The 26,828-nt window shown below is 43.9% G+C and overlaps 6 protein-coding genes across 6 annotated transcripts; 1 reads left to right on the top strand and 5 right to left on the bottom strand.

Moving 5' to 3' along the window:
* Positions 1 to 7,897: 7,897 nt before the first annotated feature.
* On the bottom strand, positions 7,898 to 8,896 carry K441DRAFT_695112 (uncharacterized protein; the record flags this gene model as incomplete). Its single annotated transcript, XM_067652785.1, has 2 exons — positions 8,190 to 8,896; positions 7,898 to 8,042 (listed from the first exon to the last, which is right to left on the bottom strand). The coding sequence occupies exons 1-2, from the start codon at positions 8,837 to 8,839 to the stop codon at positions 7,898 to 7,900; spliced, it is 795 nt and encodes a 264-aa protein (XP_067505587.1). The 5' UTR covers positions 8,840 to 8,896.
* A 5,274-nt stretch (positions 8,897 to 14,170) lies between these two features.
* On the bottom strand, positions 14,171 to 15,956 carry K441DRAFT_657367 (MFS general substrate transporter). The gene is made up of 6 exons (XM_067648168.1): positions 15,895 to 15,956; positions 15,760 to 15,824; positions 15,561 to 15,705; positions 15,114 to 15,507; positions 14,800 to 15,060; positions 14,171 to 14,721 (listed from the first exon to the last, which is right to left on the bottom strand). The coding sequence occupies exons 1-6, from the start codon at positions 15,931 to 15,933 to the stop codon at positions 14,321 to 14,323; spliced, it is 1,305 nt and encodes a 434-aa protein (XP_067505586.1). The 5' UTR covers positions 15,934 to 15,956; the 3' UTR covers positions 14,171 to 14,320.
* Positions 15,957 to 18,102: 2,146 nt separating this feature from the next.
* K441DRAFT_676021 (NAD(P)-binding protein) lies at positions 18,103 to 19,143 on the top strand (the record flags this gene model as incomplete). Its single annotated transcript, XM_067650908.1, has 1 exon — positions 18,103 to 19,143. The coding sequence occupies one exon, from the start codon at positions 18,103 to 18,105 to the stop codon at positions 19,141 to 19,143; it is 1,041 nt and encodes a 346-aa protein (XP_067505585.1).
* A 52-nt stretch (positions 19,144 to 19,195) lies between these two features.
* On the bottom strand, positions 19,196 to 20,935 carry K441DRAFT_657363 (uncharacterized protein). Its single transcript, XM_067648167.1, has one exon. It carries the CDS (start codon positions 20,816 to 20,818, stop codon positions 19,382 to 19,384), a length of 1,437 nt encoding a protein of 478 aa, XP_067505584.1. The 5' UTR covers positions 20,819 to 20,935; the 3' UTR covers positions 19,196 to 19,381.
* Positions 20,936 to 21,084: 149 nt separating this feature from the next.
* On the bottom strand, positions 21,085 to 23,288 carry K441DRAFT_657362 (ATP-NAD kinase). Its single transcript, XM_067648166.1, has 7 exons — positions 23,116 to 23,288; positions 22,997 to 23,065; positions 22,523 to 22,941; positions 22,317 to 22,461; positions 21,924 to 22,263; positions 21,597 to 21,873; positions 21,085 to 21,544 (listed from the first exon to the last, which is right to left on the bottom strand). The coding sequence occupies exons 1-7, from the start codon at positions 23,170 to 23,172 to the stop codon at positions 21,379 to 21,381; spliced, it is 1,473 nt and encodes a 490-aa protein (XP_067505583.1). The 5' UTR covers positions 23,173 to 23,288; the 3' UTR covers positions 21,085 to 21,378.
* Positions 23,289 to 23,829: 541 nt separating this feature from the next.
* Positions 23,830 to 25,813, bottom strand: K441DRAFT_695107 (uncharacterized protein; the record flags this gene model as incomplete). The annotated part of the gene is made up of 8 exons (XM_067652784.1): positions 23,830 to 24,185; positions 24,286 to 24,440; positions 24,487 to 24,663; positions 24,714 to 24,827; positions 24,895 to 25,053; positions 25,214 to 25,357; positions 25,407 to 25,607; positions 25,799 to 25,813. The coding sequence occupies 8 exons, from the start codon at positions 25,811 to 25,813 to the stop codon at positions 23,966 to 23,968; spliced, it is 1,185 nt and encodes a 394-aa protein (XP_067505582.1). The 3' UTR covers positions 23,830 to 23,965.
* Positions 25,814 to 26,828: the final 1,015 nt, after the last annotated feature.

Genomic DNA, 26,828 nt, shown 5'->3' with positions numbered 1-26,828 from the left:
TTACGCCCTCGACCCTTACGATCGATCGCGCAACGTCTTGTAGACTCCTCGAATATATACGTCTTGTAGCCACTACCCCGTCCCGTAACATTAAGACTATTAAAGCTTAAGATATTCCGTTCTAGGGGGAGTACAATACTAATCTATAGGGAAAGAATTATCAGTTTACGTCTTATCCTCGTCCTATATTAATATTACCACTTCCTTAAGAACTACACGAAGAATCTATGTTACGGGATTTAGAACCTATGACTTGGAATCTAATTTCGGAACTACCTCTATAACAATCCGGCTGTAAAACTTACGCTAGTTAAGCTCTTTAAGAATCTATTAAAAGCGAAGCCCTCCTTAATAAAATCCTTTTAAACTACGTCGCTATTAACTCACTTAGCTCTGCCGAGCACGATTACTTTAAGATCTATAAGGGTCACGCTTGGCAACCTGACCGAATTCTCCTTAATACGTTGTCTATACACGATCCCCTTAAGCTAGCGACCTTAAAAGAAGCTCTTAGCGGCCTATACGCAAAATAGTGGCTAGAAGCTATATAGGACGAACTTAAATCTTTCCTATAAAACGAAACCTGGCGCTTTATCTAACGCTTATTAGTAAACTCTTTACATAAAGTCCTTAAAGGGAAATGGGTATTTAAGATTAAGCGTAGGCTAAAAGGGGAAATACTTAGGTATAAAGCACGCTGGGTTGTTAAAGGCTATAAACAGTAGTATAGTATTAATTACGATTAAACCTTCGCCGTAGTAGTTAAGCCAATAGCCTTCCGCACGCTATTCGCCCTAGCTGCTTATTATAATCTTAAAATTAATTAAATGGACGTTAAAACGGCATTTCTTAATGGTTAAATTATTGAGGATATATATGTCGAACACCCTTACGGCTTTAGCAAATCCGGAGAGGTTTACCGCCTCCTTAAAGGTCTCTATGGTCTTAAGTAGTTACCTTATATATAGTATAAAGTTATTTATAACTTCCTTATAAGCCTTGGCTTCTAGAAGCTTTAAGCCAATTATAGCGTTTTTATAACTAAGAACTCCCCTTTTACCTCTGCGAATGGCCTTATTGTATTAGTTTACGTAGATAATATTAAGATTATTGGCAGCAGAGCCGCCGTTAACTCTCTTAAACAGCAACTTTATAGCAAATTTAAGATGACAGATCTTGGCCCTATTAGCTACTACCTTGGTATAACCATTACTTATAATTATAAGCTAAAGACTATTATAATCCAGTAACGCAGCTACCTTAAACGCGTGCTCTAGACCTTCTATTACTAGAATAACAAGTATAATAAACCCTTATTAAATCCGGTAAAGACTCTTATAGATAAGAAAGATTAATATCTTAAACTATTTAACGGCTAGGCCTTAAAGGACGATATTAAGACCTATTAATTGTAGGTCAGTTCCCTTATATATATAATAATTAAGACCCAACTAGATCTTACTTTTATAGTTTTATAAGTTAGCTAGTTTAGCCATAATCTAGGACCTTAACACTTTACTGTAATTAAACGGATATTTTAATATATCGCAGGGACCCTAGATTACGGTATAACTTATAGCAGTAACTATTAAGATCTAATAATTGCTGGCTACTTAGATATAATAATAATTCTTCTTTAATTAACGTCTAATATAAATGCTATCTAGCCCTACGCAGACTACTCCATATATAAGGGAAAAGTAATATTAATGGGAAAAAACCCTTGCTGCTAGGGGGGAGGAAAAACCCTATAAGCCACCTCAGTAGGATAAAAAACCCTAATTTGCTATATCTATCCGTAGCGGCGGCCCTACGGGCCTACGGCTACGTCCTGTCCTCCTTAGATGTTCAAACTCCTTAAGAACCACTACTTCCTTCTCTAGCTTATCCAAAGCTAGGGTTTACTACGTCCTAGCTAGGCCTTGCTAATCGATTACCGTACAGTCGTTTCCCATATCTTGACCACCCCCTATATACTATCTCCTATAACCATTACGTTGCCATATACACCTTGCCTCCCCCCCCCTAGAGCCACTAAAGGCGTAAGGGGGATTCATTCGTTCTAACTACCGTAATACTAATAAGCGAGCGGGATATATTATATTTGGGTATCTTTTATGCCTAGGCCCCAGCTAGGCCCTTTCTAAGGGTTACCACTCCGTTAAAAGAAGACAATGGGGAAAACCGTAGGTCGCAATCCAGGCTACTAGGTAGTATTTGGTAGTAAGACGGCGAGTAACCGCATGCTCCGTGGGCGATTGCCCTAGGGGTTAGGAGGGGCCGTATATTTACTCATTCGTTCGTTCATTTATACGCGCGTTTGTTCGTCGATATAAGGTCGTTAATGCTTTTAGTTAAGGTTTAGGGATGTTTATTAAGTGCCACATATCCACGTTGGATCGTATAGGTGCCCCAGATAGGAGAATAGTGGTAGTTATTATATTGTAGAGGGCCAACAGTAGTGGTTTTCAAGATCTTACCATCCGAAAATTTTTCACTACCGCCCTTAACGCCCACAACCACCACCAGGTCCTGTCCGCACGCTATGCGACGTCTCTGCGTTGGCTCTGGGTCTAAACTTCGAAGACCTAGGTTTGTAGCCGTCACCACGTACAGGTGCAGAGTCCGTTTTCGACGGCCGGCTACTTAGATATAAGTTACGGCGATAGTGTTATAAATTAATACTTATCCTCCGGATATATCTTTATGCTTAACGGTGGGCTAATTACCTAGAGCTTTAAGCGCTAGACGACTATCGCTCTATTAACGACTGAATTTAAGTATATAAGCCTAACGCAAGCAGTAAAGGAAGCCTTATGGCTAAGGTTGCTGCTTACTAAGCTATAATAAATTAACTAACCTAACCTTAGTGTTAAAGTATGGAAGGATAACTTAGCGGCGTACTTAGTACTAAACGCCACCAGACTTATTACGATCTTTGGCGATAATAAGTCTTTAATAGCCCTTACTTAGAACCCTAAGTTTTACTAGTATATTAAGTATATTGATATCTAATACCACTTTATATGTAATAAAGTCACTAATAAACGTATTAAACTTACCTTTATTAATACTAGCAACATAGTAGCTGACGCCCTTACTAAGCCCCTTAGTCCAATTAAGTTCGACCAATTTCTCACTTTAATAGGCCTTTATCCTACTAAAGGGTAATATAAAAGAAGGACTTTAGGGTAACGTTAGAATAAGAATAAAGAAAAGACGGAGTACTTTAAGCATTAGCCTAATTGGGTTAGGCAAGGGGTAATTTTAAAACTTATATTTTTAGCTTCTAATTTTACTAAGTTCAATGTTTAAAACAGGCTAATAAACAGCTTGCCTTACGAGATGTCTGCCTCACAAGCTGCCTTATAAGCTACGTTACGAGCTTATTCCAGCCTTACTAAACGCCTCACCTACTGTAACTAGCTTCTACGCTTCGTAACGGATAAGGGGACTATGTTATAATCATACTAGGTGTATAGGGAGTTTTAATGGATAATGTGGTAGATATAATACCGTTTAAGGGGGAGTGTTATTTTCACCCGATATTATATTACGTGACTCGGTTATCGTCAACCTTTTATCTTAACCTCCTACTTAGATAGTTCAATTACTCACTCTTCAATATACTTAATATACTGTAATCGTGCTCGCCTTAACCTGCGCGTTTAACAAATAAAAGGCTGCTTTTGCTTTAGAGCAGGTAGTTATATATACTAGTAGTACTAATAATACAGTAGAGTTTACTATGCCTGCTTATCCGGGCCTCTACCTCAGTTTTCTAGTGCTTTATCCCAACCCTAAGCAGTTAGCTGCCACTACCAATTGTATAGGGATTCTCACCAGTTCTTACGGATATCTTATAATAGGGTTTGCCTAAGTACCAGTCCGCCCCCCAGCAGTCTATATAAGAGTTTCCTCCCAGAGTTAGTACGCTTTCGCACAGCTTAGGAGCCTTCCATAGCCTCTAGTTTTACGCCTTTCTTTATTATTTCCGCCGGTACGGGCATAAGCTGCCATTTGCAGGGGTCGTAACTCCCATCTTACGTACCTACTGGCGTAATCCTACGAGGGCGTCGTGGCTGCATCCTGTAATGTAGTTAGGTACACCTTTTACGGTTAAGGCCTAGCCAAAACCTCTCCCGCCTAAGTAACTCCTGTTTGCTCCTTAAGCACATCTCACTGGCATACCGCCCTAGAGACGAACGGTTCCGTCTGTTGATATACCGACACGCGCATCCGTTCTCTTAAGCCACGTAGTAGTCTCTCCGGCCAGGACGTAATCCTGCCTGCCTACCAGGTGCACTAGGGGTTAGAGCCTAGCTAAGGGGTAAGGTCCCTAGAGCCAGCAGTAGCTACTACGCACTACGCCCCGCGACTACTCTAGGTAGTTGTTTTGCGTTGCCTATAAGAGTCTCCTCATGATAGGCCGACCGTGTCTTGCAGGAGGGGGCCATAGACCAGGTCCCGTGCCGGGCGACCTGCTCCCCCCTCTCCTACTAACTAAGCTTATGTCCCCCCTTTTTATAAGCTGGCCTATGTCTCTAACTGTCGAGTCCTCGTCCGACTGGCCTGTGTTTCCCCTATAGCCTCCCCCATATATATATGCATCAGGTCGCGTGCACCACGCCTATTAAGACCCTCCTGTGAGTCACCTTTTGACGCCATGGGGCCGTCGAAGCTGGCCTGTGTTTCCGCTGCCTAGAGCTTTGCCCGTGTTTCCACCTCGTTAAGCCGTCTGGTTGCCGTCGCGTTGCCGTCGCGTCGCCATCGCGTCGCCGTCGCGTCGCTGTTGCTGTCGACCAGGTCGCGCGCACCACGCCTATTAAGACCCTCTTCTGAGTCACCTGGGTGTCGTATACCAGATAGGCCCTCGTAGAGGGGCCTTAACGAGTTCTCTAGGCAGGGCCTTAACAAGTTCTTCGCGGTGGCCTTAGGGCCTTAATAAGTTTCGTACGAAGTATCTGCGACGCGTTAACCTTAACAAGTTCTTATAAAAAGAGGTTCCCTACGCCCTCGCCGTATCCTCTCGGTCTCAGAGCTAGTGCAAGCCCAAGGGTGTCCTGTTATACGACTAGGACGCGTCCATGTTGACTGGCTAGACGATAAGGCCAGTTTCGGGCCTGGCTACGAGCCAGGTAGTTGTATATCGGGTGGTTTTCGTATCCCAGTTTCCCTTGATAGGCCTCCCTAGATGGTATGACAGGAGCTCCAAGCGGAGGCAGTGAGGCTCCTGGTGTTGTTGAGGGCGATGTACGCGTCGCGGGCTCAACACCACGAGTCGCAACGACAGCGCGCTGCGCGCGCTGCGACGGCTCTCTACCATCGCCTCTGCACTTGGCCATTAAGAGGAACGGATTCCAGATGATGTTTCCACCCGCGGCGACGTGGACGCGTGCAGTAGGGCTTCGCGGGCCTTAGCTAAACTTCTATTTAGGAATATCGGCCTTCTAACAGAGGTCCGTAAAGATAGTTAGTTTAAAGTCAAAGTTATTATTTTCACCACTATACTTAGATTCGTTAGTATAGAGCTTAGCTAGGTTAGCTAGCTCCTTACTATAGGTCTTTACTTAGGTAGTTTACGGATCTATAACTTAAATAACGGAAGGGTTTTAGTCCGTATTTTGGTTTACGGGGGTATTACGGTCCGTAACTTAGGTACTAGGTATACTTTAGCCTATAAGATTAATTCTAAAGCCACTTAAGTCTATAGGACGAATTTGGTTAAATAGGTTAGCTATAAGGCTAGAGATTCTATTAAGTTTAAAGGAAGTAAAGAGTCCGCTAGTTTTAATATAGTTTAGGATTTCCTCTTTAGTCCATTCCGTTTGGTCTTCCTTATATATTATATTATATAAGGACTATATAACAGTAACTCGTTTATCCCTTTTAACCCATACACCTTAGTGATATAAAAGGGTTTGTAGGTTACGGATAGCAGTAGGGTTGTAGGCCTTAAGAATAGCTTCTGTAAAGTCCGCAAAGTCTTCCTTATATTACTCCCATAGGTCGTTATTTATAAGCTTAAAATATCCGTATTTAAGGATTTTATATTTAATATAGTTGTTGACATTAGTTATAGACGTAAGGTCAACTCCTTATCTCCATTTCTCTTAACCTTTATTAATCTGCTTGCTTATGTCTGCTATACTATATAGTATAGTGCGTAGCGGGTAGTAGTAGCTTATAGTAGGTGGGGGAGGTTTTATAACAGTCTGTAATAGTTTATAGGAGGGTAGGGGGTTCTATAAAGGTCTTGTAACGGTCTATAGAGGTAATTAATAGGTCCGTAGTAGTTCGCAGATAGGTAAAAGTTTCCGTAAAGGTCTATATTTACGTCTATAAACTTCCGGTAAACCGTACTAAGACTTAAATAAGTATATAGAGTTGGTGATAAGTTTATAATCCCCGACTTCCGACCTTTTAGTAGGTCGTACTAGGATTCTAAATAGGTAGTCGCTATCGTATATATCGCTTAGGGGGAGGTGTTAAGTAATTGCTGATCTATGCGCGCTCACTAATTAGTGTTTATATCAATTTAATAATATAAGGCGAGTTATATCCAGGGGTACGAAATACGTATAGTATCGTATACTCTTTTGGATGGTGGTGACTGTTAATTCTATTAAGGTAGACTACGTAGTCTATATGCTGACGCGCCTCCCCCTAATTAGTTAGTACCTAAGTAGTTGGTGCACCAAACGCGTAACTACGCGTTTGGTATACCACGTGCTATAATTATACATATAGTTAACGAATATTTAAATAATGATTTTATTTAAGAGACGCTTAAGCTAATATAAGATAGCATTAGACACTCTAAAAAGATTTCTTTAAGTAAATATAAAGCCTGCGGAAACTACTTATATTACTAAAACTGCCTAGTTATACCTAACTATAACTAACTTAAGCTTAAGCTCCTTAAATATATATATAATCTACTACTAAATTTTACTATATTCCGCCGACCTATAATTGGCTCGCCTAAAGCTAGCGCCTTGGCGGCTTACCCTATATATTTATTTACGTTGGTCCTAGCGACCCCTTTTCCTTCTCCTTAGCTTAGTATCTTTGTAATACAGCATTCTATAAGCTTTGGTTTAGAGGCATTTATACAAGCTGTAATAAGTACGTAAATATACAACTACCTATGTAACTCGGCTAGCTATCCTATAGTTTAACCAGTTCTATTATCTCCCGCGCTATTATAACTAGCTTGTTCCTTTCTTCCTTACTACCACTAATATATAACGTGTCCCGCACTACGTCGCTATAAGGCTAAAAAGACAGAGAGAGTACTCGCGAACTTGAGCGTCTCTTGCGAGATCTAATATATATACTCTTATATAATATAAGGTCTGTAATATTACCTACTATATTCTGCTGTATTCTACTATATTCTACCTACTTAGTAACTAAGTAAATAATATACACCCCTTTCTCCGATTTTCTACTTTCTTTTCTTATATAATATCTTAATTTATTATACAATTTATATACGTAGCTTAATAATATCTACTTTGTTATATATTATCGTCGCTTATACTTATTTAGTAATAGTAATTTTATATCTTAAGCTAAGGTTGCCCTGTGTAGGGATTATATATTAGCGCTAAAATGTAGATAAATACGAGGGGTATAGGCATAGGTGGGAGAGGGGGAGGGAAGTTCTTAGGCGCTTGGGAGTTGATTATATTATTAAGTGCTCCTATTAACTGCAAAAGTGTGATCGCACTCTTTTGATTACTATTGCTTTAAGAACAGAAAATAGGAAATAGAAAAAGAGCTGTAAGCTTGTAAATAAGACTTGTCAACCACAAAGAAGAGTATGGAAAGATTTTATTACTATAGGTCTGGCTCTGTAATCTTCCACATTAGCGCTCTCAAACTGAATAGATTAATGGATGGGATTTGTACCCCCATCCAATTCAAGCCAGTCCCAAGCCTTGTCTTCTGGGCTTCCTAGAGCTGGCGCAACACCAGATTTTATTAGCTCTGGGAGAAGTTTGACAAGCTTCTGGCCAGCTTTGAGGCTTGTACCCCTGTATATGTGTGAACCTCGATCACCTCGATAGCGTGTTTCAGAAGAAGAGCAACAGAAGGCGAGATCCACGTGATGAAATGAGGGTGAGTAATCCAACGCATCGATAAAACTATAGAGGCTGGTGAAAGCAGCGTGTGTATATGACAAGCGAGATTCATCGCCTCGTGCGCATCGGACCTCCTGAGCTATGAACTGGTAAGGTAGGTACTGAGATTGGATAGGATGATTCAGAATTCTTGCTGGCATGATTTGATTTGCTTTCGCCCAGATTTCTGCATCTCTTGTAACTTGCCCTTTTGGGTCTACGCTGTAGCCTGTATCAAATGTCAGGCACCACCGTTTGATGAGCTTCGTGTATTCCGGGTTGATTTCGAAGAAAGGTTTCTCTCGATATCGAGCATCTTGGTATGCGCCTTTTATGGGGTAGCCAACGGCTACCTTGGTTTTTTTTCCTCTTACGAAGAATATGAACGTGTTGTGCTTCCAGAAGAGAGGCATGGCTTCAAGGTAGATCTGTCGGTTTACACGAAGCAGATCAAGGCTTCCGGGCTCCCACATGGGAAGTTTGAAGGTTTTACTACCATAGTATCGAGGATCATCCTTCTCATCATCAAACACCTGTCGTTCAAAGCTCCTAGGGAGCGACAGACGCCATATTTCCTCCCGAAGTTCCAATGGAAGTGTAAGGAGGCACGTATTCTCGTGATCAGCTGTAGGTGAAGCCACTGTTGTCTGATGATGAGTGGGTTTCTCGAATATAGATCTCAAGATACAACTACCATTCATCAAGCACATTTGGAAGTTATAATGTACCGAATGGCCGGGTTTATGAGGAAAGCTGATGGGGAAGAGATTACCCAGGAGTCCGAGACTCGGAGAGTGTAGCCGAAAGCTTACCTCAGAAGGCTCAGAGGTGCGGATTTTCAATCGGTCCGCAAGCTGACTAACCACATTCGTGATACCACGTCTGTGGCGCGTATGTCGATTATAGATATAGGGGGTTCCGGGTTATTCTATATTTTAGGCGGTACGGAATAAAGGTTTAATATAACGTAGTATTACGGAATAAATACAAGCGACGATAATATATAACGAAGTAGATATTATTAAACTATATATATAAACTACGTGTTAAAGTAAATACGTTATATAAAGAAAGAAGTAAGAAATAAGAGGAAAGGGCATATATTGTTTACTTAGTTATTAGGTTAATAGGTGCCGTACTATATACGGGGCAGGGTAGAACTCGGGTAGCGGTTATCACGGTTCTAGTAGAATTCGGTAAACTTGGCAGAATTTGGCAGAGTTTGGCAGAATTTGGTAGAAGTTACGGATATTGCGGTAGAGATAGGTAGGCACGGGTAGGCGTGTGCAAGTTATTATAGGGTAGTCCCATAATATTTCTCTAAGTCCGATTATCTAATAGCTAATACGGCCGCAGCTGTTTTAATACCTTATTTACCTTCCTCCCTCTTAGCTTAGTGGGTTTTAGTGCCGGCATATAGTAGATTTGCCTAGATATTCGTAACTTAGTAGTTAGTACGCGATAAGGTTTTAGTATATATTATATACTATAACGCGGACGCTATATATCTACTAGGCTATAATAAGTTCTTTAAAATAGCTATTATAAATCTATATAAGTCTTATATATATTAGCTAGCGGGCCGTCGAAAACGGACTCTGCACCTGTACGTGGTGACGGCTACGAACCTAAGTCTTCGAAGTTCAGACTCAGAGCCAACGCAGAGACGTCGCACAGCGTGCGATACGACATGGTGGTGGTGGTTGCGAGTATTGTGGGCGGTGGTGAAAGGTTTTCACATGGGATGGTGAGATCTCGAAAACCACCACCGTTGGTACCCCTTACGATAACAACTACTACACTACTATTCTCCTATCAGAAGACACCTGTACGATCCAACATGGATGCACAGCATTCGATAGCATCCCCCGACCCCCAATAGAAAGCATCAACGACCTCTTACATCGACGAACGAGCGAATGCGACCGAGCAACGAGCAAATATACGGCCCCTCCTAACCCCCAGGGCGATCGCCCGCGGAGCATGCGGTTACTCGCCATTAACTATTAAGTACTACCTAGCAGCCTGGATTATGACCCATGGTTTTCCTTATCTTCTTTCAACGGAGTAGTGACCCTTAGAAAGGGCCTAGCTGGGGCCTAGGCATAAAAGATACCCAAAGTACACAACATATCCCGCTCGCTTTGGTATTACGGTAGTTAATGGATGAATCCCCCTTACGCCTTCGATAGGCCTTAGGGGGGAGGAGGCATGGCGTATATGGCAATGGTCAAACAAGAGATAGCATACAGGGGATGGCCAAGATATGGGAAACAACAACAATAATAAGCAATTAATTGGTAAGGCCTAGCTGGGACGTAGTGAACCCTAGCTTGGATAAGCTAGAGAAGGAAGCAGTGGTTTCTAAGGAGTTCGAACATCTAAGGAGGACAGGACGTAGTTGTAGGCCCGCAGGGCCGCCGCTATGGACGGACATGGCAAAACGGGGTTTTTTATCCTACTAAGGTGGCTCATAGGGTTTTTCCTTCCCCCCAATAGCAAGGGTTTTTTCCCGTCAATATTACTTTTCCCTTGTGTACGGAGTATTCTGCGTGGGCCTAGATAGGATCCGTATCAGACGTTAATTAAAGAATCTACTACTATATTAGCTAGCGTTTAGTAAAGTTATATAGAGGTCTATAGTCCTTAATAATAAAAATATTTAAGTAATAAATATTATATTCTAAAAATCTGGGTTTTATTATATAATTAATTTTAGGAAATAATATAAAATGCTAGTATTAAGTTATTTTAATATCCGTAACCTCTGTAAGGCAGATATTATTATCGCACATAATAAACGTTAGAAAAGTCCCTTAGACGTGATTCCGGTGATGCAGTATAAATGTAATTAGCTAGCTTGCGGACCGATTGAAAATCCGCTGAGGTAGCAAGCCTTCTACGTCTATATGCGGCGAATTTGCTTTACCACTGTGTCGGAAATGGAATGTATCAGGGACCCTTCAATGCCATGAGGACGGAACGTCAGAAAACGTCGCACAAACACATGAACATGTCACGTAACAGGGCCCTTGCCAACCAAATAGAAGCTAATAGAGCAATAAGTAAGCATTCATGTGCTTCCATTGATGAGTCCTTTCGAGTAGCATCAGAATAGATGCTATGACATATGTGATAAACCTCATCTTGCTCCATTCGCATGGCTTTGCCTTGGCGTTGCATAGTTTTGCCAACCGCCGGCGTAATAAAGACCACTATAATATTACAAGTTAACAGAGTTACTAAGAATTATTTATCTATTTCAATCAGCCACCCTCCTGACGCCTTCTAAATGCTTATACCTGTATCTACCCCGCTCTATCGCGTCAGGGTTTTTTTATCAGCTAGTTTGACATCATCCACACCTGTCGTGTCTACTTCCCCCCCCAGTGGTGTCAGTAATGAATGAATGAATATTTTGGCCAAATATTCATTCATATCCTTAAGCCAGCCAAATATCCATAACAATGAATAAATGAATGAATATGCATTATATAAGCTCTATCACCAGTCTTAGCATAGTTTTCTACTTAATCGTCATCCTCAACTTCGCCGTCTTAATCGTCCTGAAAGCCTTCCTCCCTCCCAATCTGTATATTAATCCTTCCTATAAGCTCTTACCTCCATCCTACTACTAGTCCTATACAAATCCATAACTTTAAGCACTTAATTCTCTTAATATTTACTGGCCTAAGCTTTATCCGTTACTATAAGATTGTATACTAAGCGCCTAAAAAAAATGTTTAGGTTTGGCCGATATAGGGGGTATAAAAAGGATATTAATTACTATATAATAGAGGCTTAGATAGCTTATACGGTTAGACGGATTAAGTCACTAATTAAGCACGGAGGTGCCGTTTAGAAGCTTAATAGGAGGATTATTAATAAACCGGTTAAATTTGTCCTTAATTAATATTACTACTACCTACCTCTTTTCCTATTCATTATACGCGTTAAGCTGTTTTTTTTAGTTTAAAAGCTTTTTATACGCTTATCTCCGCCTTATACCTATCCTTATAGTAATATCTCTATAGCTTTTAAGCGGTATTAACTATAGGCTTCTTCTATACTTCCTCCCAATTGCGGTAAATATATGCCTTTTATTGACGGGGAGCAAGCAGTAGAGCTACGCCGTACGCGGTAACACTGTCCGTCTTAAGGTAGTATTTATTAAAGGCGTGCTAGCTAGTGGTAATAGCGTTATAGAGTTTCTTGTTAGTAACGTACTTAACTAAAGATAACTTAAAGTGCTTTACTATAAAGTCTATTATAAACAGCACCTTATTAAGCGTCACTATATTACCTTTTATCTCCTTTATAATACGATTAAAGGGCTAAAGGAAGTCTTTAATATCGCTAAAAGTCTGCCAGTTAGCTATATTAAGGAGATCTTTCTTATTAAACTCCTTTATATACTCCTTCTAGTAGGCCTTAATTACCCCCCTTAGCTTAAGCGCCACTAGTATTATATTATACCATAAGTTCTACCATATATTATTATCTATAGGGATTATATAAAGGGCAATTGCTATAAAGTAGTTATAGTAAGCGTTGGAGCTTTAAATATAGATAATAATGTTATATATTTTGCTAGGGGGATTAAGTTTTTAATAGGTAAATTTACTAGCTACTCCCTTCTTAAACTTTTTAGCTAGGATCTCTTTTACTTAATCTTTATTAAGCTCTGTATCTTATTTAAGCCCTCCTTAAGTATCTTTAAAGGCAGTATTAACCGCTTTCTTATCCTTAGAAAAAAAGAAGGCTTATACAGCGATATTAAGGACATAGCTATAGCAATGGATTCGGTACTATTCGGCGTTAAATTAAGCCTTAATTCTAGCCTTTTTAAGCCTTAAAGAAAGCCCACAAAGAAGCTTATTGTTTAAGCCGTAATTATTACCAATACAGTACCTAATTTTATTAAGGATATTATACTCCTAAAGCACCTACCACAGCACTACTACCTACTCGTCGCCTCTATATTTACTAGGAAGGAACGGTAAAGCAAGTAGAGCCTTTTTAAGCTTACTAGTATTATTAATAAAGTAGGTATAGATTGCCATAAATATCTTTTAATTTGGTAAGGTTTATATATTTAGTAAAAGGTAGATAGGGATAAGGGAGGACTAAAGCTTCTGCTTAAGGACGGTTCGATTAAATAGGAAGGATTCTTTAATAAGCTCTAGCACTATTTTACTAGAGTTAACTAAAACATCCTTATAAGTATAATTAACTAATAAAAGAAGCGCTTAAAGCTCTAGCTAAGTAACTACTTTAAATGGAAGGTTCTAGACGATGATTAATTAAGTAAGGGCCTTACGGACGACTTCCTATTTTATATACTCCCTTATAATCTACTCCTTTTATTCTTTTATCTTTTAAGCACTTAATTAGCCCTACTTTTAAAATAAACCTTTAAGCCTCTACTTTATAACCTTCTTAATTATAGAGTCGTCTTCTTTAATAATAATACTGTGTTACTTTTTTAAATGGGACCGGATATTTGTTATAATTATATCGCGCTACTAAATACATTTCTTGCAATAAAACTAGCGCCTACCCTTACTATTCTTCTCTTCCTTATTCCTATAAGGCTTCCGCGTAAAATACTATGTATTAATAGCTTAAAGCTTACGTTTCTTACTAGTGGGGGTAATATTAGTAGAGGATAACGTGTTGGATTGCTTGTTAAGTTTAGGGTTATTAAATATGGCAGAATTAAGCTCGGATAACTCAGATTAAGAGCCAGTCGCGCTGCTGGTATTAAGTATTATAGGATCTAATAAAGTAGTGGACATTAGTAGTAGGGCGTGGATATAATATTAAGGGGTGGTAGAGTGTTAATATCTGAAGAATTATCATATATAGAAAAAGTAAATAACCGAGCTCTATGTATATATAAGAACGCTTGGCGTATATATAAGTATATACCCCCAAAACCTTATCTAATTTCTTTTAAGACGTCTCCTACTACCACTAAAGCTTTATATATATTCTATATATATTTATAAGCTTATAAATAATTTATTCATTTAGGTTATCAAATATTCAATTCATATCACGGTCTTATGAATGAATATATTCATAAGCTTTGAATATTATTCATATCATTGACACCACTGTTTCCCCCCAGCCACTCTATCCATGGTATCACTTAATACGCCTAAGAATGCTGCTACCTTCCCATAACGTTATGCTCCAGCCCCTGCTTCCATAAATAGCTTCTCCCTCTTCAAAAACAACGAGCACACTAGCCCAAAGGCGCCCGCCACAATGACTAGAATATACCCATCAGAGATCGCTTTCACGATCCCCTCAACCACCTTCGCCTTCACTTCTTCGGGCGCTGACGCAAACACCGCGCTCTTAGCTCCGGCCAAGGCGGCATGGATATCCGAGGATGTGAAATCAAGTCCTTTCAGTGCAGCGGCCACGTGTCGGTATCCCACGTTCTGGAACACGGTCGAGGTGATGGTAAGCGCGATAACAATGGCACCAATTTGTGCCGCATTGATGAATCCGACTGCGTCTGGCACACGGTTCGGGGCAACCTTTGCTGGAGCTACAGAGTAGGCGGCTTGCTGGGACAAGCCGGCGCCGATGGCCATGGGCACACGGTTCGGGGCAACCTTTGCTGGAGCTACAGAGTAGGCGGCTTGCTGGGACAAGCCGGCGCCGATGGCCATGAGAACCGAGTATCCGTAGATTGCGGCGTTGGAGGTGGACGGTGTTACGGTGGCGTACATAACTGCGCCGCCGATTGTGATGAAGATGGAGGAGATGAAAAAAAACGGCATGTAGTAGCCGACTTTTGGCATCAATGCGCCATTAAGCATCGTACAGAAGATAGTGATGATAATGAACGGGAGGAGGCGCACGGCCGCTTCCACGCCACTGTCACCACGGGTGAACTGAAAGAATACCGGAATATCTAGGGGAGGGTTAGCAGGCAAATGTGGAATTGGACGGAAGATGAGGGCTTACAGTAAATTGGAATGAAAAGGGAGGTTGCTGCACAGGCTTGAGAGATGTATAGGAGGATCAAACTTCTGTGGCGAAGGAAGTCACCAGGAAATAGGCGGTTCGCAGGTGTCGTAAGAAAAGAGAAGTATTGCGTTACGACAAAGGCCATGAGAACTACCCCAAAAACCACGAACAGGGCGATCGTACGGCCGTCATTCCAAGCCCATGTTGCCCCACCAAACGTGAAGACCATGACGAATGTGCAATATACCGCGGCGTTGAGAACAACTCCAACCCAGTCGATGTGCTTAAGCTTCTCGCCAAAAGATACATTTGGTTGAGGCTGATAGGAGTCAAGAACGAAGATATAAACCGGGATGAATACTGCGAACAGTACCAGGTTAATGTAGAAAGCCTGTTGCTTTAGTTAGAGGCAAGTTTTGATAGGTTAGATAGAGGTTAACTCGCCCATCTCCAGGTGGCAGAGCTGTCAGAGAACGATCCACCGATGACAGGACCTAGAATGCAGCCAATTCCCCAAAAGACGCCACAGCCACTCATGTAAAGAGACCGTTTCTGCATCGTTGTGTTGACAGAAAGGAGATTCAATACACTGGAAACCGACGTTACTCTCTATTCTATTAAATAAAAATTTTGATCTACTTACCCAAGATACATTCCTGCACCACCTGCGCCTGCCCAAACTCTACCGACAATGAGAGCGTTCATAGACTATGTCCTTTGTCGGTATATTGTTCTACGGCTCAATAATTTTGATAAATCCAAGACTGTTTCTACATACCGGTGCTCCTCCGCAAAGGGCGCTGCCTGCTTCAAACATGATAAGACTACCGAGGTACAGCCTTTACCGTAGTTAGCATAAGTATTTCAGACTTAAGTAGATATTATCATACCACTTGACATCGAAGATGGCGAATGCTTTACTCCTGTCCCCATTTATCAGCCACATAATCTTTATAAATGGTCTTCGGGGAACCCACAAGGATAGGATAGTAGCGATTGATCCAAGAGGAAAACCAATACCTAACCATCCGAGCCTTTCTACTTCTCCGAATGTTTCAACGGCAGCAGCTTGTATATCTGCAACGATGGTATTGTCGAGGCCGTAAAGAAATGCAGATGAATAAATGGCTGCTAAGACAGCTACCCATTGCCAGTTGTTGTATTGCGATCCTGGAATCGGCTGAGAATCCTCCTCGGGTGCCTCTAATGACCCCTTTTCAGCATCGATTTTTGGCAAGTCTGATAGGTCAGGAAATGAGTCTTTCGTGTCATCCCCTTTGAATTCGGAAACAAGATCTGCGTTGGAGGTCGAGGTTGACCTTGCTAACGAGGTAGTCATGGTGCGTTCTTGTGTCTTCCAGTATGTTATATCGCGGAGCGAGTAATCGATATATTGGAGCGCGGTACCACGATGATGGTATCGGCATATGCAAATTCTCTTGTGATGAATGGAGCGCAGGAGTAGTTGGTGTTAAGAGTAAGGGGTGTGAGAGGTAACATAATGGGAATATATAGGGTCCTATTCGTCGCTATTGGCTTCATGTGATAAAGTTGTATTTCTAAGAAATCGGATTTTATAATGACTAGGATGGTGCAATGCCATGCGATACGAGGAATGCGAGTAGACAACGCAGAATGCAACAGAGCAGGAGAGATTGTTGCCTGTACCAATCCTTCCTAGATCGACTTGGCGCCTACCGCGAAGGGAGAATGCGCCATGCTCCACAATTATCCATACATAATTGCTAGAATCCCACCATGCACGTGGAAAAAATGCTAGTGACTCTTCAACTCCTTTGATAAGGCCTGATGCTTACAAATGTCATTCGCCTTGTTAGCCCCGCACCTAACCCGACAGCGGAGATAATAGTGATTAGATACCTTTGAGGCTTGCTGGCTTTCGAATCGAGCGAGCCTATGTGAGAAGAGATGAATTTGAGATTAGTAGATCTTCAACCTCAAACACTAACTGAAATTGGGTTGTAATCCTGAGGAACGTGCCGCATTCTCCTCTTTGTCGTAATGCTACTCTGTAAAAGTGACGAATAACAGAATAGGATAACACGAGGAAGGTCGTAAATGCATTGCAGCACGATACGATAACAAGACGGAGAAGTCTTTGAGAAAGGCATCGAAAAGGAATAGACGAAGGAGGTACGTGCCAACCTACGGGAAGCGACCTTGGCGATGACGCATGATGAAGAGTAACTAATCGGAAAATGCTTGGCCTTGCAACAACAAACTAATCAGCTTACAAACCACAAAAACCCCTAACCAAAAGCCCCCAAAACGCTACTCCCATTGTCCTCACAAGGAAATATTCAGCAACTCAATTTACTATTCATGCAGAGCACCAAACTGCAACCTTTGCAAGCAACTGTGCCAGCCATTTCGTCATTCCATTCAGGATGAGAAAGCAAGAAAGTTTAAAGTCTAACATGAGTGCGACCATCGAGGAAGTATAAAATGGGGTTGAGATATGTTGGAATTCTACACTCACAAAACTGATCGTTGAACGCAACAGCATTTCGAGCATCTTCTCCCCGAAACCATATTACACTTAAGTGTATCTTTCCAGTCACAAGCAGCTTCCTCATATTCAGACCTATCCCTTAACACGTCAGTTCGCGTCCATCTTTTATCGATAAGGACTAGCCAATTAAATTAACTGAATCGAATCGTCGTGTTCAGGAATATAAGGCTGGTGATATTTATAAAATCTCATATAAAACGATCTGTATAGCTTATTCGTTGGAGTTTAGTCGCCCAATATAAGGTAATTAACACTCGTCCTTTCTGCAGAACGGAATCTGACATATTTTACACCCACAATGTGTCCTCGTTCCGCGCACGGACCAGATTCTAGATGGACGCTGACGTGTTAAGGGATAAGCATTTGAACCTTTCACACTGCTATCCAAAACAACCAAATACCAATTCCGAACTCCCAGTATCTTTGAGAATTGCCTCGAGCGAAACTGTCACCATGTCCAGCGATCTCGTCCTAATTACTGGCGTGACTGGCCATCTCGGCTTCCGTACTCTGATCTTTGCACTTCAGGCTGGTTATCGGGTTCGTGCAGCTGTCCGCAGCCAGTCAAAAGCAAACACAATCCTCTCAAACCCTATGTTTAAGGCTTTGAACCGCTCCTCTCAGCTTTCCTTCATCATCGTGCCAGATCTTACCGTCGCCGGGGCTTACGATGAGGCTGTCAAGGCTGTGAACCACGTTATTCATATCGCCTCGCCCATCGCCAATGGACAAACCACCCCCGAGGAGTTCCAAGAGAGGTTGATTACGCCTGCAGTGAAGGGAACGATTGGGATGCTAGAATCTGCTCTGAAGACCGACACCGTGTCCCGCATTGTCATCACTTCCTCAGTTGTCGCACAAGTACCAGCGGCCGACTTCATGGGAAAGCCCGACTACGTTGTAGAAGCATCCACCCGCACAGCGACACCTGCTGGACCCTTTACCAATGAACTTGAAGCATACGCAGCCTCAAAGGTCACAGCGCTTAACGAGACGGAGAAATGGATGGCCACCCAGCAACCTCAATTCAACGTCGTGCATATTCATCCTTCTTACATCATCGGCCGTGATGACCTGGTAACTAAGAGCCAAAACGTTATTACTGGAACTAACGCCGTGCCGCTCCGCGTAGTTCTGGGTAATGATGCACCTTACCCAACGCCTGGTCTCAGCGTCCACAATGATGATGTGGCCCGCGCACACGTTCTAGCCCTCGATTCCACCGTCCCGGGCAACGAGAGTTTTATCGTCTCCTACAATCCGGAAGGAACTTTTGACGGGACTACGTGGCAGGATGCTACCGAAATTGTTGTGAGTGAATTCCCAGAGGCTGTAGCAAAGGGTCTTCTGCCCAACAACGGAAAGATCCAAAGCATTCCCCTCAGATATGATAATAGAAAGACGGAGGAAACTTTTGGGTTTAAGCATCAAAGCTACGCAGAGCAGGTCAAGAGTGTTGTCGGACATTACCTCGAGCTGCTTGCGCAGGAGTAGGTGAAGTCAAATTCTAGTCTTTTGAAATTTAGTGTTTCCATGTTTCAAATGGCCTTGGTATTTATAGCATGTACCGTTTACATAGACTAAATAATATTGTTTCGAATTTCTCACACCCGCACAACAGTCTGTGAGTTCATTGGATTAAGCCACAATCATCATTCATAGAGAGCTTGAAATGTCTTTTAGAAAAACCAAAATGCCTGTCTATATAATCGCTCAGGGGAACTTTTGGCAGCTAGGGGCTTGTCGAGACCGACGTTCTTTTGGACTGCCAGTGTACTTTTGGAACAGCTACTCCGCCTGCAGCCTCTTCACTTCCGTCGTCACTCATGGCGTAAAAGTCATTTTCATCATCCTCGTCATTGGCCTCATCCTCTTTGTCCGTACTAGTGGATACCTCTTCAGCAGATTCTTCATCAGCAATCCCCCCCCTGTCGGCCAACTCACGTCTCAAGCCCAACAGCACCGTCTCCAACCTTGCTTTCAAGTCCGGGTTCCATACTTGCGTGATTTGTGCTTCCATCTCTTTGATCTTGCTATTCAGCTCTTCAATAACCTCAGTATCCTCCTGACCCTCCTCGGACCCTCCATCCTCCTCTTTGCCGAGCTCACCTTCGGCAACTACACCACCTCCAAAACACCTAGCAAACTCCTCCGCCATTTTCCTGTTCAATATCGCAAACACAACGTCTTCCACACCGTCCCAAACCTCTCCCTGAGCATTACCTCTCCCCTTCTTCCGCCTATTCCCACCTCCCTTCCCCTCCTCCGGCCCCAGAATAACTTTCTTCCACCCCCTCGCAACCTCCGAAACCGGATTCCCATACGCTCCGCAACCCCACGCGCCCAGGACGATCCTCCTCGCCCCCTTCGCACACGCAATCCTCATCACAGCCCTCATCTTCCTCTCCATGACCTCTCTATCCCTCGCGCTGGAAAACCTCATCGCGCCACCCTCCCCCTCCTCCACATCCGGAAACCGCAGTGCCCCCGCTGTGATCACGTCAACCCACCAGCGCTCCTTAACCCCCAGCTCCGGCTCCTCCAGGCTCCCAGCGTCGCGGAACACGAGCACGTCTTTCGTGAAGACGCCGCCGATCTCCGGGAGGCGGTAGAACGGCTCGCGCAGGCTGGGATACAGCGTCGTGCGCGCGCACAGGAACTCCTCCTGGCTCGTGGCGCCGCTGAGCACGCCGCCGCCAGGGAGGAGCGGCGACGCCATATTCAGGACGACGGGGTTCGGAGCGCTCGCACTCGAGCCCTTGCGGTGGGCGCTTTTCTCCGCCCCCGCGGCGTCCTGAGCGGGGTGGGAGAGGAAGCGCGCGGCCGTCAGCGTGTCCGTGGCCCGGATGCGGATCCTGATGTCCTGCCTCTCTGGCAGCGGCGTTGAAGGCTGTTCGGAAACCTCTTCTTTTGGCTTGGCTTTCCCCTTTCCTTTCCCTTTCCTGCCGTCCCGTCTCTCGGCTGCCCCTTCCGCTTGCTGCTCGTCCCTGGAACCCAGCGCGGGTGGATCCACTATTAGCGACGCCTCTTCGATGCCTCGCCTCGCGCGCGCATTCGACGCTAGAAGCGCGGGGATGGTTTTGTTGATGATGGAGCGAGCTTGCTTTGCGCGCACGTCTTTGCGATGGACCTGCGGCGCGAGGCCGATGGTCGGTTCCGTGCGGCCCATTTTGTATGGTGGGTTAGAGGTTTGGGACATCGGGGCGGAACTTTGAGTCCGATGGCCAAGTGTGCGAAAATTTAGGATTTGACGTTCTCATCATAATCTGGTTGGTCATGAAGTCAGAATATGGAGCCTTGAAGGTGGCGTAACGTTAGGAATTCTTCATTGGCTGTGAAAAGGCCTTGCACAGGTAAATTGTTCCCAAGGGTTATTGGAGTCTCGATAGAGAATAATCCATCAAAATATTTGGTATTGCGTAAATAAAGGTTAAAGTCACTTCAAAATTGTGAGTATATCATTTGCTTCTTTGTCATTAGTATCCTTTACTCGTCTTCTAGGTTGCTTGACGCCTATTCTAAGAAGGTGCTAGGCTTAAAGAACCCAAAATGCCAATCATGCTTGAGTCTTGGTTCCTTGCAAAACACATTATCTTCTCGTGTATTCAATCGGCCGCCAATTTAATTAGGGATGCGTCTGCTGCTTCTCCAACCATATGCATAATAACGTGTTGAAGAGAGGGCACCATGCTCAGATCTATGAAGGTCATGTCTACATAACCAAGCATATTAACTCCATTCCTTAAAGCTCTTCTGACGTTGTCTAGAATTCCAGTTTAGGGTCCGAGAGATGCTGTCGACCCAGTCCTTGCTCTTCCTCTCCAAGGGTAAGACGCTTGGGAATGGGAATCGAGAGGCTGAGATCGTCACATAGTCTCCAGGCCGGAGCTCAACGCTTATTACAGTCAGTACGGACAGTTTACTACGGTTACTAAGGTAGCTCTTACCGTTCTCTCCCATCAAAGCTAGCCCAAGAGCTCGTCCGTGCATCATAAGGCACGCCGGCCCTCAAAACTATTGTGTCCGGAAGGATGATAGGGCGGAATGATAAAGTATGTGCACATATAGCTGTGACAAGAATGACTGGGTTATCAGGATGACACAAAGAGCCGCCAGCTGCTAGGTTGTACGCTGTAGATCCAGTTGGAGTCGAAACACATATACCATCTGCTTGGACCGTGGTGAAATGTTCGTCGTCTCCAAAGAGCTCAATAGTTGACATCGCTGGGAGCTTGATATCAGTCATATACTGGAAACCAGGGCTTCGCACGTACTTGGATTTGGCCCTCGGTCCACAACAACCTCATTAAGAATATTGTGCGTACCATCGGGCTTGTGCGTATGGTTATCTTCACTTTCCTCTCCAATGAGTTGCTCGACCAAGTCTCGAGCGCTGTCCCCATTGTGAACTTGCGATCGCATTACTGTTGCTTCGAACCTAAGTCGTAGGCTAACAGTTATGCCTTCTTGGAACGCCCCTGACAACGTGCTTTGAAATTTATCATAGTCAAATTTGGTGAGAAACCCCAGCGAGCCCAAAGAGAAAGCGAGAACAGGGGGTACAACTCGCTGGAATAGCCAACTGGCGTAGAGTACGGTTCCATCACCTCCCAGCTGACGACTTGTCAACCCCGCGGGCAGGCATATCGGATTGAAGAACTACGTACCGCAAGGACAATATCAAAAGCTTGAGGCCTTTTAGCGCAGAGTTCGCTTGTCCAGAATTTTAATCGGCCTTCAAAAGAGTTGTCTGAAGCTAGAAGGCCTTCTGCGTCGAATACCTTATTATGCTCGAGTGTATCCTCCACATAGCTAAGAAAAAACATGAGACAAGCTACATTAATTAATATTTTAAGTATGCATGAGCGCTTACACCTTGTAGGGTTGGTCTCTTTTCAATAACCACTCCGCTACCTCTCGGGTATTCGCGATCAAGGTCGCATCATGCGCTTTCGCGAGGAGGAACACATGTTGCACGTTCATTTTGAGCCGTATGTGTGCAAGCCGTTTAGCGAATTCCCGTATACCAAATGCCATGTCGGCTATCTGCTTCTTTGTAAGAAGCCTCGATTGATGGCCTGCGTCGAGGAAACCATCTGGATCTTTGTCAACCTTCCGCTCCTGGGCCAGTCCCTTATAACTCGCATTGTGACTGGGCACGTATATCCCATTGTTCTCATCGAGAAGAGAGTGTACGAAGCAATTGGTGTGCTTGCGGCCATTCTGAGGTCTTGCATTCGACGGGACAAGGGAGGATTTGCGGCGATGGATATTGTCTGATTGGAAGACTACCTGCAGCTCTGCGCTCAGTCACTGAAAGAGGGCAAGGGGATTTTTTTTAACGAACCTCTAGAGCTTGTTGAACATCTGAATCACTAGCGCTCATATCCCCATAATCCCCGGAGTCTCCATCGTTCTCAGGGTGGTTGTTAGCTTTACGTGCGGGCAGTCGCTCGTGCTTATTACCTCGTTGCCAGTTATAATCTCTGGTACTTTTCCCAGGCCGGTATTAGCGTTATCCATTTTGAAAAGGTAGCAGACCTCAGATAAAAACGGCTACAGGCAGAGAGTGTCTTGAAAGTGTGGGGTTGTGGCTTGATAGGCGCGAATGCCTTTGAAGGGAGGGGTAGATCGTTTCGTCAAAGAATGGTGGGGCTTCCTACTCTTAATTTAATCGAGTGAAGAAGCCAGGGATCGGCTCCGAATGAGTGCTACATGGGCAATATATGCTTCTATGTACTCTGGTTTAATGTAATTACTAATGATGAATAAGAAATAGATGTCGGAATTCTCGTTGACTTCTTTCGGTGGAAACGAGAGTCTATCGTTCAGAAGTCCACCAGCTTCTGTATTTGTGATAATTTTTGTAAAACCTTGTTAAATATCCCTTAACTCGCTGAAATTTGTCCATGCGTTATCGATAAGAATCTGCCAATTAGATCAGCGCAATCGACTGTGCGCGTTGTTTGGATTTGGTGTTCTGCACGGACCACCTACTCCGTGGACGCCAGGGATAGGGACATGCATGCACAGACTGGTAAACCTCGATCGAGATCTCAGGTTCCTTATCCTCGGTCGGAAGATCTAACCTGCAGGGCCTTTTTCGCGAGCTTCCCTGCCTAGGAAAGCTTCATTGGCTAACCTTAACCTTGATGATCGTAAACGAGCAAGTCCGTCTTAGGGATCCCGAATAAGACTAATGCTATTATAAGGTCTAAAAAGCATCTCACTTGTTATTAATAAAAGAGGTGACCCCAGAACACCTCCATGAAGCTAGATTTTCTGCAGTGACGACCGTCTTTTGGCTTATGAGTATTTACAACGGTACTTCCACTGTTTGCAATACCTCTTCTATCACATCACCAACTGTAATACCATCTAGCACTGCCCTCACAGCTTCCACTGAGCTTCCCCATTGCATGCTCCGCTCATTCTCAGGCATCGTAAGCCTTATTCTGTGAGGATAAATTTTGCGCGCCGCAAGGGCAACAAGGGAAGGCGAGACGTGTGACAGGCCGTGAAGCGGTGCAAGAGCCCTGCGACAATTATTATCAGATCAAAGATTCAATGCAGAGAGCAACCACCAAACCACTGCCTTTCCAGTAGCAGTAGAACCATAGGAAAAGCTGGACTCACCTAACCAGGGTACTGAAATGGCGAGTAGCAATCGCCGATATACCTCCTGCAACAGCACGATGTAGTCTCATGAAAACAACGATATTGTGAAGGTATGCACGGACTTCGGGAGTTATTCGGACAGCTGTAGTAAGCGCAATCAAGCTTTCGATATCCTATACTCCCATTAACATATGCGCTACATGACCTGGAGCATCGTACTTCTCGTGTGAATATTGGCATCGGAGCCTTCGAGGTGTGCATCGCTAAAGCTGACGTTCGGATTACGGATGATATAGACGCCTCATCATCTGAAATGGAGGCTTGGGTGTGACTCTCCTCAAGATTCGGCAACCCGTCATCGACACGATGTCTGTGCGAGATGAAGAATTGGTCATTCTTCATAGGAGTCAGCAAATTATTATACGTGATGGGAGAGCGAAACCTGCCAGATGAGGTGTCAAACGTGCGCTAGATTCAGATGAAGTGAGAGCAATAAACAAAAATGGCTTTGGTGCTGCATGAACTGCCGTTCGTGAAAATATGCGCCTGCCGCGAATGAGCTACCAGAATATCAGCATCAAGACTTCCATTTCACGATGTAAATGATGAATGAAATAACTGAAATACCTCTAAGGCCTGTATTTGAACTTGCTGATGCGTCTCATTTAGATTCTTTGCAATAACCACGTTGGCAATTCTACGACTATCAAGAGGACTGAAGGGCCCTGGGGATCGGGACGGACGCTTATCGGAAAGCCTTGGGGATCCCGAATAGGAAGAGAGATACTGAAGTTGATCTTTAGTGTTCTGTAGACAACTCCAAAATAATCTAGTCCTGTAAAATATATATATATATGGATTTGCGTTAAATATAAAGTATAAGAGAGGTAATGTAGCTCCCAGCGAGTTTGCCCAAGTAGATGCATAACATTGAAGTCTAACTTACATCATCCTTGAATTTCTCAGGCTGATTAGCGAAATAGCTTCCGCTATCCTCCCTTACAAGCAGTCCGTTCCCAAAGTCCTCGGAGCTAGTAGTCTCAGAGCAGTCCACCATAGCGCAGGAAAGACCGAAAACATTGGAGCATACCTAGGAGAGATAAGCAAGGCAGACAGATGATTCAAAAATCAACATTTACCAGTTGCAGTTCCTGCTCTACCCCATCGATTAGGTCTTTCTCTGTCTCAACGATACAATGCTGACCGGCAACGAGGCAGAGAAGAGCCGCAAGTTCAATATCGCTTAAAGCTTGGACCTTCTCTGCGATACGGCCACTCACATCATCCATGAGCCTCAGATTTGACTTGCGCTCAGATTGCGGTTGGGCATGTCGACCACGCTTTAGTGTTGGTTTTGCGCACGTCGAAGGCGTGATTAGCGCGGTAAGAGGGCAGCGGTCCAGAAGGACACGCGGAGGCTTACTGCAAGGTTGACGCTAGCGCCGACGCGGCACCCCAGCTCGCCTAGCAGGCGCTAACTCCAACCCCACTTCAACACCAAAAGACTGTGACTGGGAACACTGAAACACACCAAGACGTCCCCCATGGCAGACTTATGGGTCTTATGGGTGGCGACCCTATAGAAGCTGTTGCCACTTAAATGCAACAGTCAGTAGTGATTAAAGCTGCATTGCGCATTGCGCCTGGCGCGTGGTAACCAGTCATCTCTCAGAGTGCACAAGGCATCCATAAACAAAGCGCTCATTTTGCCACAGATGGATCAGGCAATATTGGAATTCTGGTCATTCCATTGCAGAAGCCCGTTTAGCTGTCCAGCAAAAATCTCCTTACGCGGCAACCCAAACCACGGACATTGCTCGAAGTCTTATGGCGCTGCAAGACTATCTAGCAGTTCCCCTCTATATCAACCCAACTAAGATTACTCTCCGGCAGTATCCGGAGAATCGGCGCATCGCTATGCCGTCCTTACGCCCTCATGCCCTTACGGAGCCGCGCAGAACGAAGCGCTCTCCCTACTCCATGCAGCGAGCAACCGTATCTGAATGGGTTTGACGGCAGATGACCTATGCCCAACTCATTAGTTGCCCAGCTGGCATCTCACTCAAAGCAGCTGATCCCCTAGACCACAATCTTCATTCGACCATTCTTGCAAAAGGGACCCCGTATAGATATTTCGAATATCATTTACCACAGCCCCGTTCAAGGTCTAGGACGATTCCAGTAGCCACATTATCGGCAATTCCCAACCCCTCCGAAGGCGGAATTGTGGTATCGCCACCTAGCTTAAGAAGCGAAATGAGCAGGACAAGAAGTCATGGCGAGGCTTGTATCAATTTCAACAAACTTATCATGGTATCGCCACTATCCACCGCCAACCCATCATCATGCACAACATCTCTGTATCTCAAATTTTCCTGTCACACCCCACACATCATATTAACAGCATATCCAAAGGCGAAAACAAAACGGAAACCCCCATGATTCATTGGATGTCGCTCAAGGAAGCCCTATAGATATAGCGCTTGTTTTTGCTCAGACTTCCAGACAGACTTCTACCATAATCATCCGATCGAAACGCGCCACCTCGCCTTGTCCCGCCC

This window comes from Cenococcum geophilum (assembly GCF_001692895.1).
Source record: "Cenococcum geophilum 1.58 unplaced genomic scaffold K441scaffold_14, whole genome shotgun sequence".
Classification (NCBI taxonomy): domain Eukaryota; kingdom Fungi; phylum Ascomycota; class Dothideomycetes; order Gloniales; family Gloniaceae; genus Cenococcum; species Cenococcum geophilum.
The sequence above is the reverse complement of the archived record's forward strand: the minus strand, read 5'-3'. Positions and strand labels throughout refer to the sequence as shown.